The sequence below is a fragment of the Vidua macroura genome, chromosome 7, assembly GCF_024509145.1.
Source record: "Vidua macroura isolate BioBank_ID:100142 chromosome 7, ASM2450914v1, whole genome shotgun sequence".
Classification (NCBI taxonomy): domain Eukaryota; kingdom Metazoa; phylum Chordata; class Aves; order Passeriformes; family Viduidae; genus Vidua; species Vidua macroura.
This window is the reverse complement of record NC_071577.1, coordinates 20,769,383-20,790,842: the sequence shown is the minus strand read 5'-3', so window position 1 is coordinate 20,790,842 and position 21,460 is coordinate 20,769,383. Positions and strand designations below refer to the sequence as shown.

General features: G+C 35.6%; 1 protein-coding gene across 5 annotated transcripts in view; it reads right to left on the bottom strand.

The window, feature by feature from the left end:
- The window catches only part of TLK1 (tousled like kinase 1), a 68,230-nt gene that overhangs the window by 12,635 nt on the left and 34,135 nt on the right, over positions 1–21,460 (bottom strand). For all 5 annotated transcript variants that reach the window (XM_053982041.1, XM_053982040.1, XM_053982043.1 and 2 more), the window contains exons 5-13: positions 19,748–19,794; positions 19,277–19,363; positions 18,096–18,185; positions 17,165–17,257; positions 15,816–15,926; positions 14,006–14,142; positions 12,506–12,694; positions 5,188–5,254; positions 1,459–1,556 (exon numbers count right to left, since the gene is read on the bottom strand). In XM_053982041.1, coding sequence (XP_053838016.1) covers positions 1,459–1,556; positions 5,188–5,254; positions 12,506–12,694; positions 14,006–14,142; positions 15,816–15,926; positions 17,165–17,257; positions 18,096–18,185; positions 19,277–19,363; positions 19,748–19,794 — 919 coding nt within the window. The remainder of the gene's footprint in view (positions 1–1,458; positions 1,557–5,187; positions 5,255–12,505; positions 12,695–14,005; positions 14,143–15,815; positions 15,927–17,164; positions 17,258–18,095; positions 18,186–19,276; positions 19,364–19,747; positions 19,795–21,460) is intronic.

The window sequence follows — 21,460 nt, the reverse complement described above, 5'->3', positions numbered from 1 at the left end:
TGCACCATGGACTGAAGCTTGTCCTGTAACTGTTTTCAACTGTTACCATAATTTGGACATTCTTTGCCCCACATATAGAGTATTTACACAGTCAAAGCCTGTCATTTTTCTGTGCCATTTATTCCTTATTGTTGAAGGATCCTTTTTTAAAAAAACCTAAACCTGTTCTAATGCAAACAATGAAGATTTAAAAAGGTTATCATTTAACCTGCTTGTTTATTTGTTGTAGGATATTTATTTTAAAATAATATTGTATATTTATATTTTAAAATACACATTTTTAAAAAGAAAATACTCTGCCATCGATATGTAAGTATCAACACCCATTATTCTTCATACCCAAACCACAGAACAATTTAGCTATCAATTAGCACTAAAGCCACATGGTAACAATTTCTGTATTACTGCATAGTAGGTACCATTAGAACAGTTAGGCACAATTTCACACCTTTTTCTTTTAATATTTAAAAGCCTTGGTGTATGCATAATTCTATTGTGTCTAAGAAGTAAAAAACAAATCCTGAAGGCTTAAGGCTACTATTTCATAAACATTTCCTAGTGCAGAAGGGGAGAAGTCCAGTCCCATCATGTCTTTCCCCTTGGCTCATTCCACCCTTGCACTGCCCTCTCTCCTCATGGCAGCATAAATATTTTTGGAACTGGACAAAGAACTAGACCAGGAAATTGATCCTGGATTAAAATTAATCCAGAAAAATAAACCACAGGAGCTGGTTTTAATTTGGATCACTTTCCAGTGTCGGTTCAGTAAAGAAATGCCGTTGTAAGCATGTGAAAGAAAACAAGGCTAAGTAGCCAGGGAGAGGCAGAACCAGTTCCTTTCAAGCAACAGTGCCAGCTGAAAGTGTTGGTGAAACTGTAGAGTCTGTATTTGTCATCATGGAAAACAGACAATGAAGTTATGTAATTAGTACTTTCAAACCTACACAGTAACAGTTCATATTATGCAGCAATTTAACATTGTGATACACTTGCCATTCAAGGTGAAATACAAAGTAACAACATAATATGGCTTTTTCCTGCTAGGTACCTATATCTAGTAGGAATGAAATCACAGTGCCATAAACACAAAACTAACTTTAAGTGCAGCACAAAATTGCTGCTGGTGCATCAAACCTCCTGCACTATTATCAACTAAGTGAACTGCATTAAGTTATCTCACAAGTGGTTTTTTTAAGCTTAGTAATATGGTCTAGCAAGTTTCAGCTCTTCACTATAAGCTGCGTAGGTATGCTATTTCTTGCATATTCAACAAAAACGTTAATAAATTTACCAAATTGTCAGAAATTTTAGTTAAGTTTAAATAAATTGGTGCTTAAAATATATACATAGAGAACCAAAAAGAAATTATGAACAAGTCTCTCTTCTATAGGTAAAATGTGATACTAGAGAATTACTTTAAAAACAGACATGCAAAATTAAGACAGTAAAGACTCTTACTGTGAATTATCTTCATTATTTATTCTTTTCAGTTCTCTAATGTGAAGATTCCTAACTCTTTCCAAACGTTCAAGTTCTGCTTGTATTTCAGCTTCCTCCTGCAAATGAAAAGGAGGAAATATAAAAGCTCATTTACTTCCCATTTGAAAAGGGTATTTTTACCCCTGCATCAATACTAGTGGTGATGGAGGAACATTACGTTACAAAACCCTGCTAAACTAGAAGAAAGCACTGCTTTTCTCTTTAAGCCAGAAAAATTCAGAAAGATAAGGCAAAAGCCTGTTTCAGGAAATTTTTCTGTTCATGAACCCACAGGTAATGGGATGTTCATGGTTTTGTTCTGCACTGTAGGGATGCTATTTGAAATGAGAGGCAGCTGAGTTTTGTACCTCAGCCAAGGAGACAAATTAACTGGGAAGCGGTCTGAAATTGATGTATAAAAAAAAAAAAAAAGAAAGAAAAAATGGAGATATAGGCAATTATAGATTCTGTACAAACCAACAGATTAAGACATGTAAAATATTTTAAGGCTAGAGTGCAAATCAAGTAAAAGAATAAAACAGCACATCATTACAGCATAAACATTCTTAAGGTGCTGATACAAGACATCAAAACCAATCTAATTTAAAGAGATTTTTTCATTTGTATCTTATTAAAATTACAAATGAAGAATGTGTATTGCGTAAGATTTTAAGTGCAACTTCAAAAGAAGCATGTCAGGTAGGAGCACATTCCTTAACTAATTTCAGCACTTAATTTTATCCCATCTTTATTCTGTGCATTAGGAAACAATGAAATCATTATTTATTCAGGTCCTCTAAAATCATAAAGATTTCATGATGCCTAGTTTGTGGAAACTTATGTATGTATACTCAAACTGATAAACATACTAATTGAAATATATTGTAAACAGGGTTATACTGATTTCAGAGTTAGTGCCTCTAGAACTTGAAAATTGGAGGAAAGGGGAGACAAAATTAGTCCATATCAGAAAGCTCATAATTATAGAATTATTTCAGCTGAAAAGGAAAAGGCCTGGCATCTGATATATATATTTTTAGTAGCAGCACCCATCATCACCTCCTGTTATTTTGGCATACCCTTTTGCACAGCCACATTGTATATCAAACTGGAATACTAATCAATCTTTCCTTTAAGAGAAAAAAAAAAAAACAAACAGAAGAAAGAAAAGAAAAAATAAACAAGCATCACAAAATAAAAACATATTTCTTTTTTGAAAGAAGCCAGGTCAGTTCTCCAATTCAGTTTATTTTCTGACTGTACAAGCCAGCAGTGCTGGTAAAAGCAACAGGGCAACAAGCCATGGCACAAGGGGATGGCGGCACAAGTCAGCAAGATAGAGAGTAAATGCCATAATGATACAGCATTTTCATAAACCCATATCCTGAAGCAACTACTGTATTTGTATGACCTAAAACACATATTAAATGACCACATATCTAATGAATTGAGGAGTGTGGACTAGATGATTTCAGTGAATATCCTGAAACCATTACCATAAGCAATGGAAAAAACTTCTCATCCCAAAACAAGACAGGAGATGAACCTCCATGGAGGAAATGAAAATCAAATTCCTAATAATTTAAAAGCTGGATTAAGTAGCACTAATCTGCCAGCAGATCTGGGTGGACCATTTATTTTTCCTAAGATACAGTGTCAAGAGTTGGGTTTTTTCCTGTTTGTATAATGTTAAACTCTTTTTTTTCTATATTTAGACACATCCCCACAGCTCTCTGCTAAATACCCTGACATGATAGGCAGTTCCTCATAACCCAGTAGTCCTTTATAAAGAATTTTATTCCTTCTCTCCTCACAAAAGGCCACACACTTACACACACAATTGTCTATGTTCTTCCCAAAGGCTAACAAAAAAAAAATCCATCAGTTATGCCTCTTCTGGACCTTTTTGTTCATATATTATGCAATTCAGTGGTTCTCAAAATGTGGTTCATAGGCCAATGTTAGTCCAAAGAGAACTGGCTGGTTGCATTGTTTCCAGCTGTTATTTAGGACACTCAGGCTGTGAATACCTTTAAGCAAGAATAAACCAGCTTAGCTGCCTCAGGTCACTGCTATATAAAAGGAAGTGAGAAAACAAGAGCCTCTCTCCAGGACCAAAGCAACTAGCTGGAAAAGAATTTCCTGGGTAGCAGTAGGAAAAGAAAACTGGTGGTGGCAGCATGTACAGGGCACCAAAAATAAGAGTCCCAGGAAAGCATCTCAAGAGTGAAAAGGAAGAGGAGCAGTCAGCAAAACAGCGTATGCTGAAGTAATGAAGAAAAAAAATGTAAATAGCAAAGAAGCTCAGGAAGAAATACAGCCATGTAAAATGAAGGTAACAAATTTGGTGTTCTTAGTTAATGACAGAATCTGTATCACACATAAGAATAATAATGTAAGAAAGTATTTTTATTATTTTCTTCAGATAAGTCAAGTATGATTTGCTAAGAATAACACGTGTTTCGCCCCTGGCATTTAGTCAGGGAATTCCCATTTTTTGCAAATTACTCCAGCATTGATGCTCAAGGTGAAACCAAAATTCCTGTATTAAATAATCCTCTAACCGTTTATTTAATCTATAATTTGAAATTCCCATCAGACTTCCATAAAGTTAAAGCATGGAAAAATAACCCTACAGAATTTCCTAACAGAATTTATGTGAAGCTGGAGCTTCTAAACCATTAACAATGAAGAACAATGTGGGCAGTCTACTTCACCAGTGCCAGCAAATTATATGCAGATTTCCTACTATAGATTCAAGTACTTTCCTGTCATATTCTTTAGAAACAGCTGCAGCTTTCTCAAGGGGACCAGTTCAGTTTATTATAGTAGGATTTATAACAGGTGGCTTGTACATTTGAAGAGAACAGGCCTGAAACAGACTTGCAACATTTCAAGGGGAAAACACTACGACCTGTTTTGACTCAACAACTACTCAACAACTACTCGGGAACTACTACTCAGCACATATAAGTCCTTTTCTTTCACTCTTGTTGAAATATTTCTGTCTGCATCAACTGCCATTCCATTTTACAGGTTATTCCTCAAAAATCATTGCTTGCATGAGCAATAGTTTCTTCATATAATAATTATCTCACTACATAGATTTATTAGAATTATGGGATTCAAGAAAAAGGTTTTTTCAAAAGTCAAAACCAAGAGTAAAATATCTGACTGCAGAAATAATTTAGGACACCAAGAACAGATTTTCCATAAAAGTAGGAAAATTATATTCTCTTGTGATAGGTAATATGCTAACTGATAACAACTGAAATGAATACTGCAGACAATGAAAATGTTATATTAATTCAGAAGTACAATGCTTGTGAATTGGACCTTTCTAAAGGCCAAAAAACAAAAATAAAGAGTCCATGCATCAACCTTGGCTGGCTCTCTGAGCTGTGAAACGAGAGCTCAGAAAGTGGAAGGGAAAGAGCAGGATTGGTGGCATCATCACTGTTAGCACTCTTAGAAGGATTTAAGGAACCAGTACAGTGTTACACTGGATGGACTCATTATTGCTCCCCTGTAATCCCAGTGTTTTTGAAAAATTGCACAAACAGAAACAAAAGGAAGGCCACTATCAGGCATAAAGTAGTACAGAAATTTTAGTATTAGGTTTTTTTAATAAGACAGCTCTCAACAACCTATCTCTGCATTTTGACAGTACTAATTTTTATGGGTTTGGCTGTGATTAAAAAGGCATACCTTTTTGAGATGTCCTAATCGAAGCTTGAAAATTTCTTCCTGCTCATGGTACTCTGCTAGAGTCAAACTGAAAAATGAAACAATCATGTAATTATAACTTTTATATGGTGGCAAACAAAACAATAGCATTTTTACTTAAAAACTACAATGTATCTAGTATCTTGTTATTTAGAAGTCACTAGAAGTATTAGAAGTACATTTTTGAACCATCTGAACATCTTGGATTTGTCATTTCAGGGTCAAAACATACCTACAGAATGCCTATGTTTGGTATTCTGCAATATTAACTGCCTCTCCCACTGAACCATTTTGCTTCTTCCAGATAGCCTGTTAATTACCTAGGTGCATCTTGAATCATATCACCATCCCAGATTTTAGCTGATGCTACTCCAGAGTTGGTCCTCAACTCTAACACATTCAGAAATTAGACAAGAATGATAACACTGGATTTCTGAGCTGTGATTTACAGACTGTAGTGCAAAACCATACATTTCAAGTTCATTAGCACTACATTTTGCATGAAAGCACAAATTCAGCTTTGAATTCACACCTGACTCTCCTGCTTGTTCTCTTTGCATCTTCCTTTCCTTGGCAATTTCTGGCTACAAATAATTCAATGGTCCCTCACTGTCTAGAGACTTGCTCAGACATAAAGTCAGTTATCATGCAGAGAATCTGGACTGTTTGCACAGATTAGTAACTAAGAAACCTGCGAATTTATTGCATGCAGTATTCATCTGATGAACAAAAAGGACAAATCACCCAAAAAATAAACCCAAGAGACTTAAGTTCCAGGTAAGAAACTATGCACATATGAGAAAGAGAAACAGGGGATGAGGAAGGAGAAAGAGGTATGGCCTCCTTGAAAGGGTTCACACAAATCCCTACAAAATAAATTAAAATTACTTTTTATTGTTTTGCCTAGACCTAATGCTTCTTGCATGATATAAAGCTAAAACTCACAGTAAAATATGTTCTCACAAAGTCCATATTTCCGTGGGTTCAACTATCAGCTGGGAAGATCATTACGCAAGGTGGTTAGAAGGCTATACACGCTGTTTATATTGCAAGTCTGAGGACTAGAGTGTCTTGAGAATCACCAGTGGTTTTCCCAGAGATGAGACACACTTAATTCAGATTTCTCTTACAGCAAATGCCAACCAACTTCAACAAAATTTGCAGAAATCTAATAACACTATGAGACTTCTTCCTCCCTTTTAAACTTCAAGTTCACCACAGGTTTCAGAATTCCAACACTTGCATTCTTATTGCATCTCAAAAGTTGTTGATAACAGCATGTATCTTTTTCAGATAAAATCTCGTGGTTCTGAAGCTTTCATAGAGACCTTTTCATTCCTGTTATTATAAATACAGAATTTTGCTGCCCGTTTTCTGATTTGACCAGAACAGAAAACTGATTCAACCACATCTCAATGAAATTACTGAGGGTTTTTTTGACCACACCATCTCAATTTTCAAGAAATTGGAAAGAGTCTCACAAGACTGTAGTTATTTCATCAGCCTTCTGGGTCTGTAACATATAGAAAACACTCAGATCAGGCGACAAAAGCACCCATCATCACATCCTGTCAGAATCTGAGAGGCAAGCAATCGCTTCTTTAAGACAAATCATACAAAGTTACCCTGCATCTTTTTTTTCTTACTGGAATTCAGAGCAGTCTTGTTATTACAGTCAACAGACATCCCCAAACACTCTGAAGGCAATGGAGGGAGGAAATTTGCCTCTCCAAGAAAAGCAAAAGGTCTCCTACTACCAGATTTTGGGACCTAACATTTATATTCTTTTCCTAGCAGAATCTCCTCTGGGTGTAGACAATGTATGCTACATCTTAAAAGAAGAGCATTAAAGCAAATGTGAAATGGGCTGTCTCCATAGCTAGGAAAGCTGGCAAAGTACTTGGACTTTGTACAGTCCAAGTAACAGCAGGAAACATAAGAAACAAATGCTTCAATTCCTGCTGTAATACATCTACTAGCACTATCAAAGAAATCCAGACCATGCTAGACGACTTAGAACAATATCCCTGACACTTTTTCTTCTATTAAAACAGCAAACTACTCTAATGTGGATTAAGTTCTCAGTTAAAAAAGACCAATGCCAATGTTCTCAAGGTTGAATATTGTAATTTCCAGATTCCTGTCCACATTACAAATTACAGGTTGTGCATTTCCAGAAATACAGATAGTAGTTTGTCTTTCTCAGGAAAAAGAGTGAGTATATTTACGTGGCTTTGCAAAGCTGAACCACCAGTAAAACACACTCAAAATATGAAGTTTATGACATGACCTACCAGAACTTTCAATGAACACTGAGAGCCCTAAAACCACAGATTCCCTTAAAAACAAACATAATATGGAAAATTTGGTCCTTTTTATAAAACCTGAGGTGTCCACACAGAGTTACAAAGTGCCTAGACTGCTCTAGCAAGTCAAAATTCTTGAGCACAGAGCACAACTTGGGCATCATATTGAAAACATTAAGATTCAAAGTCACTCTTTCCATGTTTCTATGCCATAACCTAATGATTGTTTTCCATTTTTGTATTTCCTTACAAATCTAACTCTATTAGAAGCACAGCATGCTTCACAGCAATCTAAAACTGTCATTACTGACCACCACATTTTGGAGAAAGGCATATAAAACACAGAGCTGTACACAGATATAGTCACTTTGGATTTTGTTTATTTACTTCTGAAAAACAAAACTTTATTCTCTCATACTCAAAAACACTCTTTTTTTAAGGAGTTTATTAGTTTTTATCTAAAAATACAGTGTACTTTGTATTAAAATAGCACACATCAAACAGTTATAAGCAGTAAGCTTATAACAGTGTCTGTTTTCTGGCTGTAGGCTACCAGCTCACTGCACAGTCTGAAAACATCCTACCAGCCTAGAGACTGCTCCCCATCAGCCCACCACTTTCTACCTGCATCCACTCACCACACCTTTTGCAGGGCAGTGGCACACTGGAAGCACCTTTTGAAAACAGAATTACAGAATCACACAACATCTGGGTTGGAAGGGACCTTAAAGATCATCTGGTTCCAACCCTCCTGTCATGGGCAGGGATGCCACCTACTAGATCTGGTTGCTCAGAGCACCATCCAAGGCACCTACAACACACCATAGTTTCCTGCAGAAGGGGTTGCTCCTTTATCACCTGAGACAGAGAGGTCTCATCAGGCATGGAGGGAGAAAGGTTGAGGAGCACAGGGTAGGGACATCAACCAGAAGCAAGGCTGCTGCCAACTGGCTAGTCAGGCCTGGGGCTAATCTGAGGAGCACTGGGGAAGAAGGGCAGGTGGGAACAGGTTGCATGAATAAATATGGCAACAGTCTGGTCCTGACCATGATATTTTCTGCACAAAATTACTGTACAATAAATGCTGTATTTTAATAATTTTAATTTGGCTGCTACCTAAAACACATGCAATAAATTCCAGAAATTCCTCAAAATGCACTGGACATATTTGGTGTATGTAGCATATTTCTCCTGTGACATAAAGGGCTACGATGTGCCTCTCTTACTTGTTGCTGTAAAAAAGTAGATGGCTTTCCTGGCCTGAAAGACTCGATTACTACCAATTAAAACTTTTTTTTAATGAGAAAGAATAGGCCTATCAGAGGCTTACATTTCCACCACCAAATTTCAAAGGTTTTGACACAATATACATGCACTGACATAACCAATCTTCTTTTCACTTCTTCCTCACAAGTGCAGACAAAACCTTCTACAATCAAAATTATTTTACTAGTGGGTACAGACAAGACAAAAAACCCAAACCAGCCATGTGTTCCTTGGTTTTCACCATGATCAAGCCTGGTACATTTACAAGCATCTCTCCTCCCACCTCTGCCCTGCTGGAAAATCATCCTAGATACATAGGCACAGCAGAATGCAGCCATGCTCCCAAACAGCCATATACAAATCCAATACAAGTTTTCTAGCTACAATTTCTGAAGCTCTTCCCTTTTGGTCCAAGCTTATTCTCACTCTAGTTCCCCAATTTCTACAAGGATGAATAAACTTCAACCAAGTCAAAACCTTTCATGATGTCTTTTCACCCATTGTTTCCATGTTTGCCTTAGAAATAGACTGCCTCAGGAAAGGAGCTGTCTTTACTTGTCCAGTAAAGCCCAGACACATTGTTGGCACTTCAGCCTGAAAAAATTCCTGAAAATATTTTTATTTGTTCCATACAGAACAGAATGCTCCTGCTATGATGCATTTGTTCAGCCACAGTAACAAACCCTGCCAGCTCTCTCTGCTCTCCCAGTCCAAACTGCATGCAGGGAGGAGGATGCATACAGGCTACCATGGAGGAACTGGGAAACACATGAAGAGTTGACAGGGAAGTGAATACAACTGAAATGGCTGAAGCTGCAAAGGAAGGATTCCACCATCTACACCCAATAAAACATTGCTCCTAGAAACAGCTGTCTCATGAAATAAGAGCTGCTTCCAAAAAGTGGGGATTTGCATTATACTCTTACAGAATCCTCTCTCACGTCAAAGAATTTGGAAGAGAGTTTTCAAACAGATTTTGCCAGGGCTAAGAAGGCAAACTCTACTTCAAATAGATTTATTTTCTTTAAATAGATTTAAATGTATTCCTTTCACATAAGACTAATAAAATTACTTTGCTCAGTAGAAAACAGAACTCTCAAAATTGAAACTACTTTTTAGTTTTGGCTTAGGCCACAAAAAGGGGAAGAATGATGGAAAACCAGGACAGTGTTTAGACTCATGTGTTCCATGTTACTTGAAGCACCAAGCCACCATTCATTCACAAGACACTGGCAAGCTGGCCACTTTTAGAACAATAACTACAGAGCAAAAATTCTGCTTTTACATCAGAGACCACAGTAAATTCAGCTAAACTAAAACAATGTCCTTATTAAGAATGCCTCAGGCAACACCTTCAGTCTGTTTCAAAATAGTTGACGCCTCTTTGCAGAAAAATTTTCAATACTCCTAATTGTTACAAAGCTATAGATCATTTTGTCTCATCAATACCAGAAGCTGGAGATATTTTTAAAGCAAACAGTACAGTGGTAAAGGCACCTGTTGGTATCAAACCCTAGCAAGTCATTTGCATGTTTTAAATAAACCTGCTCTATCACTTGCATGTATGTTGTACTAATTCACTACTGGCTTAGTTCATTAATCTCAAGCAGCTCTGCATTTCCTCATGCCTCATAAAAACAGAACCTTTTCCATTTGACTATACTAATTAAGATCATTACTGTTGAAGTAATGCAGAAACAGTGATAAGCAATGTAATAGGAGAGAATCTCATTGAGCACATGACAAATTTTACTCTAAAATGGAAGTGCATAATTAATGTCTTACCAAGATACACAAAACAATTAATTCTGTACTGAGAAGCAGAATGGAGTCAACATATAATACTACAATACAAAGTTCTAACAAATCCTGAATACAAAAAGCCCCTTTCAAGTAAAGGCCTAAGAGCGTAATGTGGCTAAATCCTGTGATCTCAGGATGCATTACAGATCTCCTCAAAGATCTGAAACAAAATTTATAAGCTTATGATACAGGCAAGCAATCTCATATCTAGATTATATAATGATCAAAATATGATACTTAAATGCAAAACAGTTTTGATTCAATAACTGCTTAAATTTTTGCTAGTGTTAGATACAAAAGGACAATTTTGATTGTTCTCCTGGCAATTCCATAACAAGTAAGCATTTTCATGTGTCATTTAACATGTAACTGGTTAAGCTACATGAAATGAAAATTTGCCATCTTTAGTAAATTGGAAATTATTTAACACCATGTAACACCAGAAGATGTTCCAAAGTTTATTACCAGGAATTCATCTTGTCCTACTTAAAAATTAGAACATGTTGTCTGTATTTTTTTCCCCAATTTATATTTCATCATCTCTCAAAGAAGCAATTAGGCTATGGGAGTATAACCAGACGAAAGTTAGCAAATAAAAATTTCTGTAAATTTTCAGGTATTTTCCATTACTTAAATGTTACTTTTAATAACAGAAGGGATTACATTCAAACACACAGCAGTATTATTTTTAACACAACAGCAATATTTAATGTACTATTCTGAAGTATTAATTAAGGTCTAAGAAGAAACACAGGCACTAAGCATTACTAAAAAGTCACAATGAGCAATGACTCTTCACCTCTCTACCAAAACATGAGTAATGTTAAACAAGATTTGCTTACATTGCCAGACTTACTACTGTATCTTCATGGTATTTTTATCACAGTAAAACAACTTCACAATGTGAATTTTAAGAATGATGCATTATGCAAAACACATGCAGCTGTCTTCAAAGGGATGGTCCAAATGTATTTATTTAGCAGATCTAACCAGAGCAATTATATACCCTCCATCCCCAGAGGTATAAATTACTGCCTCCACACTTAAGAGGCGGCAAGTGACTATGCTCAATACAGGTAGCTTACTTCTGCAAAGTAACACAGATTAATTTGCTACTCTTTTTAAGCCTAATTATTTACTTTTTACTGAAAAATAAACCAGGAACAGATACACTATCAGCTGCAGTGTCTTAGCCTAAAGGGCAGTAACTAGTATCTTGAAGAAGCAATTTCATAAAATATTCAAATGAAATGCCAAGAACACATTTTCATGTGCCTGGAATTATACCCTTTCCGTCTGCAGGAAAAAATGTCCCCAGAAAAAAGAGAGTTCTTTAAGAACTTTCAATTTTTATGTTTCAATGACAAAAAATTACAACACTGTCAATTCGTGAAATGGGTCAGTAACTTCTGACAGTTGGTCTCAGGATGTAGCATTCAGAAGGAGAGAAAAGATATTTCCATTTGTTTTGAGACATGTCTTCACATACTAAAGGCTGAAAAAAGAAAATTTTTTTTGTTAAGTAGATACTGTTACACAGAAAAAATAATCTCCAACTGAAAGAGAAGCTCTTAAACCAATAGGGATAAAGAAACGTTCAATCAGTATCAGTGACATTACAAGACTAAGAAGCCAAGCTAAGGAGACTTCTAGATCAGGATAACATAAGGAACATTGCCTATCCCCAGAATGGGCCCTTCTCTGGTGACTTTACCAAAAATAAATTGTACAACAACTTCATAGACAGTGCAATTGTACAACAACTTCATAGACAGTGGTGCAAATTTCCCTAGCATCAGCAAGTCCTTAGAGAGAATATAGCTGCTGAATATACCGAGTGTCTTTTTATGCTGTTATTTGAATAGAACACACACAGACAATATCTCAGAATTTATGTAAAAGACTGATTGAAATGTTAAACTTACAGCTGTGGTAAATTGGGTCTAACAAAGGGATCGTTTTCTGCCCCATTCACAGCTTTATTTTTCCTCTGCTTGGGTTCAGAATTGGCAGATGGTGCCTGAGAATTATTTGTAGTTGGAGGCTTTCGCTTGGCCAGGAGCTTTCTTTGCCTTTCAATGTCTTCCCTTTGTTGATTCACCCACTCTTGCTGCCTGTAAACCCCAAAAAAACCTTTATTAAAGTTTCATCAATTTGCATTTTTTCAAGAACTATCTTTTTAACTGATAAGGCATTTAGAAGTTTTAAAAATCTTACTGAGCATGTGAAAATGTTTCCTAGGAGAATGAACACCAGTGTTCTTCATGAAGTGGAAAAATTTTGCTAAAGTTATGGCACAATTTACTTTTTAAATATATGGTGGTTTCAGGGGGATTTGTTTGGGTTTTGTTGTTGTTTCGGGGTTTTGTGAGGTTTTTTGGTTTGGTTTTTTTTTGTTTTGTTTTTGAAAATGTTATGCATGACTTCTGCACTAGAAAAAGAAAAAAAAAATCTATCTGAGCTGGTGGAGATCTTATTTTATACCATCAAAAACACCCCCTGACAGCATCAATAGAGAGCACCTGATTTTTATAGGCCAAATACTGAATTTGATCTGGCCATTCCCAAATAAATCCTTAGTTTTGTTGTGTGGCAAACGATTAAGGCTTTTATGCAAAACACATCTACAGACTGTTTTTAAGACTGTTTAGAAAAACAGTGCCCCAGGCAATCCCATAACGCTAAGACTAAATACCACCCTTCAAAAATGAAAATCTTGGTGAATTATTTCTTAAAATATATGTATTCTTCTATCTATATATCTATCTGTATCTCCAATGAATCAGATTCATTACCAAAGAACTCATTTGGAAGCACTGCATAATTATTTTACCACCATCTCAGAGAGTCTTGCAGAGCCCTTTTCCTTGCCCCATCTCTGCTGCAATAGCTGCTATGGCAGCTCTTTTCCAGGAGGGTGCTCTCCCCCATCCACCTGCACTAGACCCTATCTGAGGCTGCCAGATCTGTCTCTGCTCCTTCACAGCACTAAGGGGCGGGATGCCAGAAAAAGCTGTTGCCACGAGGATGTGCAGGTAGCACCTATGTGACCAGTGACAACTTCACAGGGCTCATCTGTCCCAATGGCCACCAGTGATACTTGGCTAGCTTCCTGAAAATTCACTGATTTACCTTTATAATTCTATCAGCTGAGTTGAATAACTATGTGCTGCTTATTTACCACATTCATGCTTTTCTAAAGATAGTTAAAACAAAGTGGAACCGAACTGTTTTTTAAAGACAACACAACCTTAGCATTCCCTCACCTGATTAATGGAGTTCTATATTCTATTCTCAGTCTTCAAAAGGCAAAGCAAAATACAACATATGAAAAGCTGCTTCAATCCTAGAACATTAGTAATAAAAAAGTCCACTAGAGGGAAGTAACAATTAGTGAGAACTTTAAGAACATAGCATTGACTAACTTCACAAGATTTTGAAATGCAAAGCCATCTGTCCACTGTTCAGTAAATGAAGCACCATGACGAACTGTTGTAAAATGCCCCAGGCGTAATCTGTCTTGCATGCTCTTCTCTCTGCTTGCCAGCTTCTCCTGTGTGCTCTAAGAAAACAACAAAAAAAATTCATATTTAGTAACACCAAAGTGTTCAAAAAGTCAATAAAATACTCAGGGTTTTTTTTTCCTCCAACAGCCTTATAAGGCAGGGATAAGAGGAGAGTCAACAAAAATACATTGTAGTATTTACCCCATTTATTCTAATTACTACAGAACTCAAGCATCTGCAGTTGCCAGAACCAGTACTAGAGGACAACTTATACACCAAAAAACCCTGAGTTTGGCTCTGTTTTCCTATAAAGTTTGCTGCTCTTCATCATTTAAAAAAACACTTTATTTAGAGTATCAGCATCATAGAGCATACAATTAAGATTCTATCTGTACATGTCTACTACAACAAATGAACTGACTCAGACATCATAAAGAAAGCACTTCCTATACTTGGCCTGGAAACTTCCTTGACAGAGCATCTATGTGAGTGCTTGTACCAAGTGACCTGGGGCAGGGACCTCTGTGTGGCAACACACTGTGGGCAGGCTGAACAGATATTCACTTGCAGTGACAAGCAGATGCCCTTCTGAGAACCAGCACTTAGCACAAGCACCCTTGGGATGTGACAACAACCGAGTCTGCCTTTCCCTCACAGAAAGAGCACTATGAACACCTAATGCAAGGAAACCTCTTTGATTGCTACGATTGCTTGCTTCAGAAGAAATGTCTGTGGCCCAAAATCACACACACAAAGAATGAGAAGTTGTCAGAATTAAGGCTCTTTTTACAGACTTCTAGACTGAAGAAGGGCCTTTCACAGGAAATATCCCTTGTGGTATTCTCAGTCTGAAGGTATGCACTTACTATCATGCCAAAAAGATCGGATCCATCTTTTCCCTGCATTCCCCTCATGCTGGAACTTAAAAAGATCTGCAGTAATTTATTTATGACATGCTAGTGAGAAAATTCTCCTGAATCCTCCAGTGGCTCACTCTGTGCCATTGTATATGACAGCAGGATACAGCAGCTAGCATGAGGTGAGGCACTGGGGCTGTTTATCTTAAACTTTTTTGTACCTTAATTTCTAATAACATGATTTGCTACTAACTTTTAAAGATTTTTTAAAATTTAGGCTATTTTAAAGAAGAGGGAGAGAAACAAGGTATCCTTGTCTTCTAATAAATTGCTACTAGTTTAAATATAATTGGCATGAAATTTTAAAAAAGTGATTCTTTCATTAATAGTAGTGTGAAGGTAGTCATCTTCATTTCCTTTTTTCCATTAATTCTGAGCTAACATGGCATTTAATCATTTTACATCAAAAATTACTGTAGCCACTTGAGTATCTCACAAAGAGGTATTATCCATCTCCTCTTCACAACAGATTATGTTCAAAAATTCTTTTATCCACTGTGATCTTACAATTTGTCCAGAAAATATGCCACACATTAAATTCATAACTTTCATGCTTTGCTATTTTGAGTTATTTACAATGGGTAAATCCTTAAATTAAAAAAAGCACATTTTCCACAATGTGAAAAAGGCTAAACATTTTATTTAGCTTATTCAGGTTTATAAAAATACTGCCAGATAGAGATCATGGATATGAAGTTTCAATCTCAAGTGACTAATGTGAAAAAGTTGAAGTGAAAATGAAGGAATCATAATGGAGTTTTACAGCAATCTCCCAACTTTTATCACAAAGATTTTAAGAGCCGTGAACTTACCTTTTCAATTAGAAGCTTCTTGCTCATTGAAATACATTTGTTTAACCTTTCTTTGTATTTTTCAAGTAGTTTTTGTTGTTCATCTATTTGTCTTCTAAGATCACAATTAGCCTAATAAATATATACAAAATATGAAGAGATATACTGAAACACTGTTTTCTAAATCAGCTGTCACAGAACATAAATATATCTAATTTCACATGACTAAAGTAAGGAACATACATGCATAAACACATCTACTTATCTAAATAAAAATTTCATTTCACAGATATATCCCTATCTATAGGAGGATGCCTTGATTCGTTTTCATTTCCTTTACATCGTCCTGCATTCTGTATTAAAGAGCATTCAGCATAATGAGGATATATACAAACTCTGTACCAATCTCATGTTCAGCTCTCCACTGAGGGCTCCATACATTCAAACTGGAAGTTTATATTTTAGCATCAGATCTTTACACATGATTTATGAAGTCAAGTGAATCCTAACATCTTCAATTTAAAAGAAAGCAAAAATTTCACAATTATAAAAGTTCCAATGATCTGAGTAGGAAGTTTAACAAATTCCCTGTATTCCCATTATATTTAACTTATTACCTTAAAAATCCCACAACAATATTATTTTGATTTAAAAAAAAAAATTAAAATAGTTTAAGATTGTCTATCCCATATTGTTGAACATGTGTTAAAACAATCTACATATACAATTTCATAGTACATCATTGCATGGGTTAATATTTTTATGTATTGTACATATGTATGTACACATAGAAACACTAAATAGACTACAACTTGTGAAATACAGCTTTGTTTTATATTTCATATTTCTGTATATCCCATCTCCAGTGCTTCCTTCAAGAGCATAAGCATTAAGATTTTTTTTCTGAAAAGAGGTCTTAAAGTATTGTGTAGTTTTCTTATTGAAAGTAGTTATTCATTGCCTGTATTTATTTCTGTCATAATCACCTCCATTCTGAAAATGCCAACAGTTGTTCCATAGATAATGGCTATTCACAATTAGAACCAAAAAAAAACCCCAAAACCACCCATTAGGTGACTTATAATACGAATTTAAGGAATTAATCAACTGCCTGCAAATGGCATCGCCTTTCTTTGCACCTTCAGAAGTCTATAAACATATTTAATCATTAACAAGTTGTAGCACAGAAGCTGAAAAAATATCTTATACATTTCATTATATAGCCTTCTTAGATTTAAGAAGAAAATTACAAAAATTAAAAACTTGTTATACGTTTTTTATTTAAGTAATTTTTTAAAAATCTAAAAACTTGTCCTCATATTTAGTCTGCTGTTCTGAATAAATACCTTTACCCCATGTCCAACACTTACCCTGAGTAAGTCATCTATACGACCTTCTTTCTTTTCCAAGTCTTGATTTTTATTACTTTCTAGTGCAGCTAATTTCAGCATTGTGAGATCAGTCTAGAAAGAACATTTTGAAATATTTATCCTTTCCTTTTATAACTACAACATTATTCTTTTTATGCTTGTTAGGCAGAGAAATAAACATTCAACAAGACCAGAAAAATCTTATTTTCAGTTGTTTGGAAGTGTCATTAAAGGTTCTTATTCAAAATCACTTTCCCTCTTCATGAGGACAAATGTGAACAGTTGAGACAAACCATTAACAGTATTAAAAGATTTCATCACCAACTGTGAAGTTACATAAAAAAGCACAAAAAACAGGGCAAGAACATAAATGTCAACTAATTCATTTCTCTGTACCAGTCAACAGGTGAAGCAACCTTTTTCTGACTAATGTGGAAGACAGGACAGATCACATCAGAAATGGCAGAGAGAATGAAACAGTTTATTTCAGCTTTTAAAAGTCATGTCAGAATTGTGTTGATCATTTTGACTGCCATCTCATCCATCTCATTTTTCTTCTTCAATGTCGGATTTTAAATGCAGTATGACAATGGCAGCTGTCAATTCAAATACTGCCTGAAAAAGCAGCCTCTACTTCTATAATCACACAACAGCTAAAATCTTGAACAAAAACCTACCAATGCCATGGTCATCTATGTAATCATGAAGTGCCATGCTGGGAGTCGAGCAAGTGCAGAATACAAAACTCTCCAGAGATATTTAAATTACAAGCTGCTGAACTTAACTGAAAAATGCTTTGGCAATTTTAAAAAGCAAAGCTTTTGAAAGTCTTTAAGAGTTCATAAGAAATAAAGAAGTTTATAAGAAATAAACATAACTGCTTTTTTTTTTTTTTTTCCTGCAATCTAAAGTGATCTACTCAAAAAGTTACCTGAGTAATTTTAATAGATAACTGCTTTGGTTGTGTGAGAGGGTGGTCCCCAAAAGCTAATGAAGTAGGAGAAGGACTATTCTGTCGAACCTGAAAGGCATGAAAGCAAAGTATTTTAGATACAGGTGTAATATTTAATTATGAGCATAGCCTTGGTACAACTCTTGGCAGGAACGTCGTAAAGAACAGAGAAATAAGGCATTTTTTTACACAAGCTACTACTTGGAGCACTGCATTGAGAGCTATCAGTATGGTGTTACATACCACTTGCAGTTCAGGAAGGATGAACATATTCTCTGAGAAAACTGAGATTGTCACTTTTGGGAAACAGACTGAAAAATTTAAGACAATACAAGACTGACATAAGGTGATGTCAGTCTTACAAAGTCTTATTTTTCTGATTCTGAGTTTTCACAACTCAAGAATAATGTGAGTTATTTTTGGAATGTTGAGTTCACATGGAAGAACCAGAGAGGGGAAGCTAGTGCAGATCAGAACACAAATCCTGTTAATGAACCTAGTTTGTGTGAATGAGACCTTTTTTCAAGCCAAATTCCAAAATCTGTATTACACTCCACATTGTTGGCAAGACCAAGAGGATGCCTGAAGTTGAAAGCACATGGAATAAAAGCTGAGGTCTACCTTCAGAGAAAACAAATCTTTTCTGTAACTGGCAAAATTTATTTAGCCATTCAGAATAACACGATATGCTGAGCACTAAAATTGTGCTTATGGGAAGGAAAAAAATGAATTAGCACGACCAAAGAGAATTTTAGAGGCGGATTAGGTATCAATTATTGAGGAAAATTACAATTTATCAAAACCTGAGCTTTTGTCCCAAGTCCCAAGCTAGGGGCCCAAGTTTCCTTATAAGTAACAAAGAACCTCCCTTTTTTGTGTGAGGCCTATGAATAGACGTCATTACAACATTTTAACATTTATTCAACATTTTACATAACTACCTTGTATTTAAAAACACGTTTAAAAAAAAATGACCAAGTGCTAATAGAAAAATTTAGTTTTAATACTTAATTTGATTTCTTTTTTTCCTGTTGGAAGAATGAATTCTTTCCTAGGACTCGTCCCTTTGAAAACTCTCCCCTTGAATACAGATTCTTTTCACTTTTCCTATTTTTAGACTATAAAGCTATCTCCTGCAGTTATGAAGTTCCCAGACTTACAGAAGAAGGAGCGGAATGTGAATTCTGAGGAGAGCGGATTGCGGGAGGTATGCCTCGCACTGGACTTGAGCCGTTTCCACCTTGGTACTGTAGAGCACATATGGACCTCCATTCAGTCAATCTTCTCAAAATACATTACACATCTACTGAATGTACACAGTACAGTCTACAGCACGTCTGTACACAGAATTTGTAAATCAGATTGTATTACTTTTATTAATGCAACCTTTAGCTGCTTAAAGAACACTGTGAAAGACAATGGTTTTTGTATTTTAGTTCAGGCTCCATCAGGAGACCACTGCATCTCTACTTCAAGGTTTAATACTCAGAAGCATACATAAAGAAAAAAGAAGTAACCTCTCAAAAGGCCTATCCATTATAACCAAAATATGTTGTAGCATCCAAAAAAAAGCTAAAAGGATATTTTAGAAGAAAATTTTAAAACCAAAGTACAATCTACAGAATTCTTACCTCAAAATAGTCACTAATCTTGTGACCACGTCCCCCAATATTCTTTCCTGCAATAAACACAGTAATACATTAGAATTTGTTAAATAAATTACTTGTGATGGTGTCTTACATTTTTACCTATACAATAATTATAGTAAAATTTTACCACTTGTTAATTGGTTTTCTTTGATGTGGTAATATGTGATGTCCCTATATAGGTAATTAGGGATTGCCAAAACCAAGGGATTTACATATTCCATTCATTGAGAAATCAGTTATTAAGTCACCCTCAATTCCTAAACCAGTTTAGAGTAGACTCTACAGAAACCCTCTTAAAGATGACAAAAAACTCATCTCTCATCTTACAGATCAAACCTTCAGCTGTAAGTCCCTCCCCTTTTCAAGGACTATCTCAAAGTATCAAATTGACTGAGTCTACTAACATTATATATAGTCCAGATCAGTTATTATGCCCAAATATTCTGCCCAAGGATTTTCCTAGGTACCAGTAACAGTGAGGACATAGAGAATGACAAGTATTTCCAGTCCTCTTAACCTGCTTATGAATTGGGTAACTCATAGTGCTAACTAGGGAAATAAAACTCCAGTGACTGAGATTAGAATTTACCTTAAATGGATTGAGAGTTCAGGAGAACTAACATGAATTGTATTTATTCAACAGGAGGACCTAGCCTCTACATGGCATTCCAGAGATTGCACCTGTACATTACACGATGCACAAATGTTTTCTTCTGTTTGGCCCTAAGATGACCAATAAATCTTAAGACTGGGCTTCTCTCCTGTAGAAGTCAGACAACCTGTTAGGAAACATCTTGGAAATGGACTATTGTTCAAATATTTTTTACTTTATAGAAAGAAATTTTTGCAATATATTAGGAGATCATTACCCATAGATCCATAAATATGATTTCCACTTTTTAGCAAAGATTTTCAAGCTTTTCTGTTGTTTCAGACCTGATGAATTCTCTCTAGTTCAATATACCTCTGTACTGACACTGCCGCATAATGCTGTGTCACTAAGAAGTAACATAAAAAACCAGAAATATTTGACAGCCCTTTTTGTGTCAAGACTTTTAACAGAAAAATTTAGATAAAATAATTCCAAGACCTAGAACAGCACACAGCCAACTTCTCCAGTAGTTACCCAGCCAGTGTATGTATTGCTGCTACTTCTCTCCAGCCAGTTCTTTACCTACCCTGTAATTCTACTAATATTTTCTGTCCTTGTGCTTAACTCTCATACACCACTTTATCAAACTTGCTTTCATGCAGGTAAATGAGACAGACTGCATTCCTCTTCAGTATGGAAAAATCTATTTGATGTCATGTTACAGAGCTCTGCACTGAAGAAATATGTCAAATAATTTTGGCACAGCCGATTATGAATAGATTTACAGTGATTTATACCACCTTCCAATTACTTCTATGTTCTAAATAATCATTTTCTTCAATATTTATAGATTAATTTACATATTACAAAGCCAATATCCCAGGTATGCAATATACAAGAGATTGATTTCTTGTTTCTTTTTTCCAATACAATAGGAGATTTTTGCTCTGCTTCAACTTCACTGTACCACTCCAAGAGGCTGCAATTTCTTAGGCCAGCTCCTTGAGAATATTGCAGTGCAGACTACTCAGTTTTACTGCTGCTGACAGTAAAACAGTGAAGATATTATAATAATGTTTTCTATATTAAAAAGGCCCAAAAAT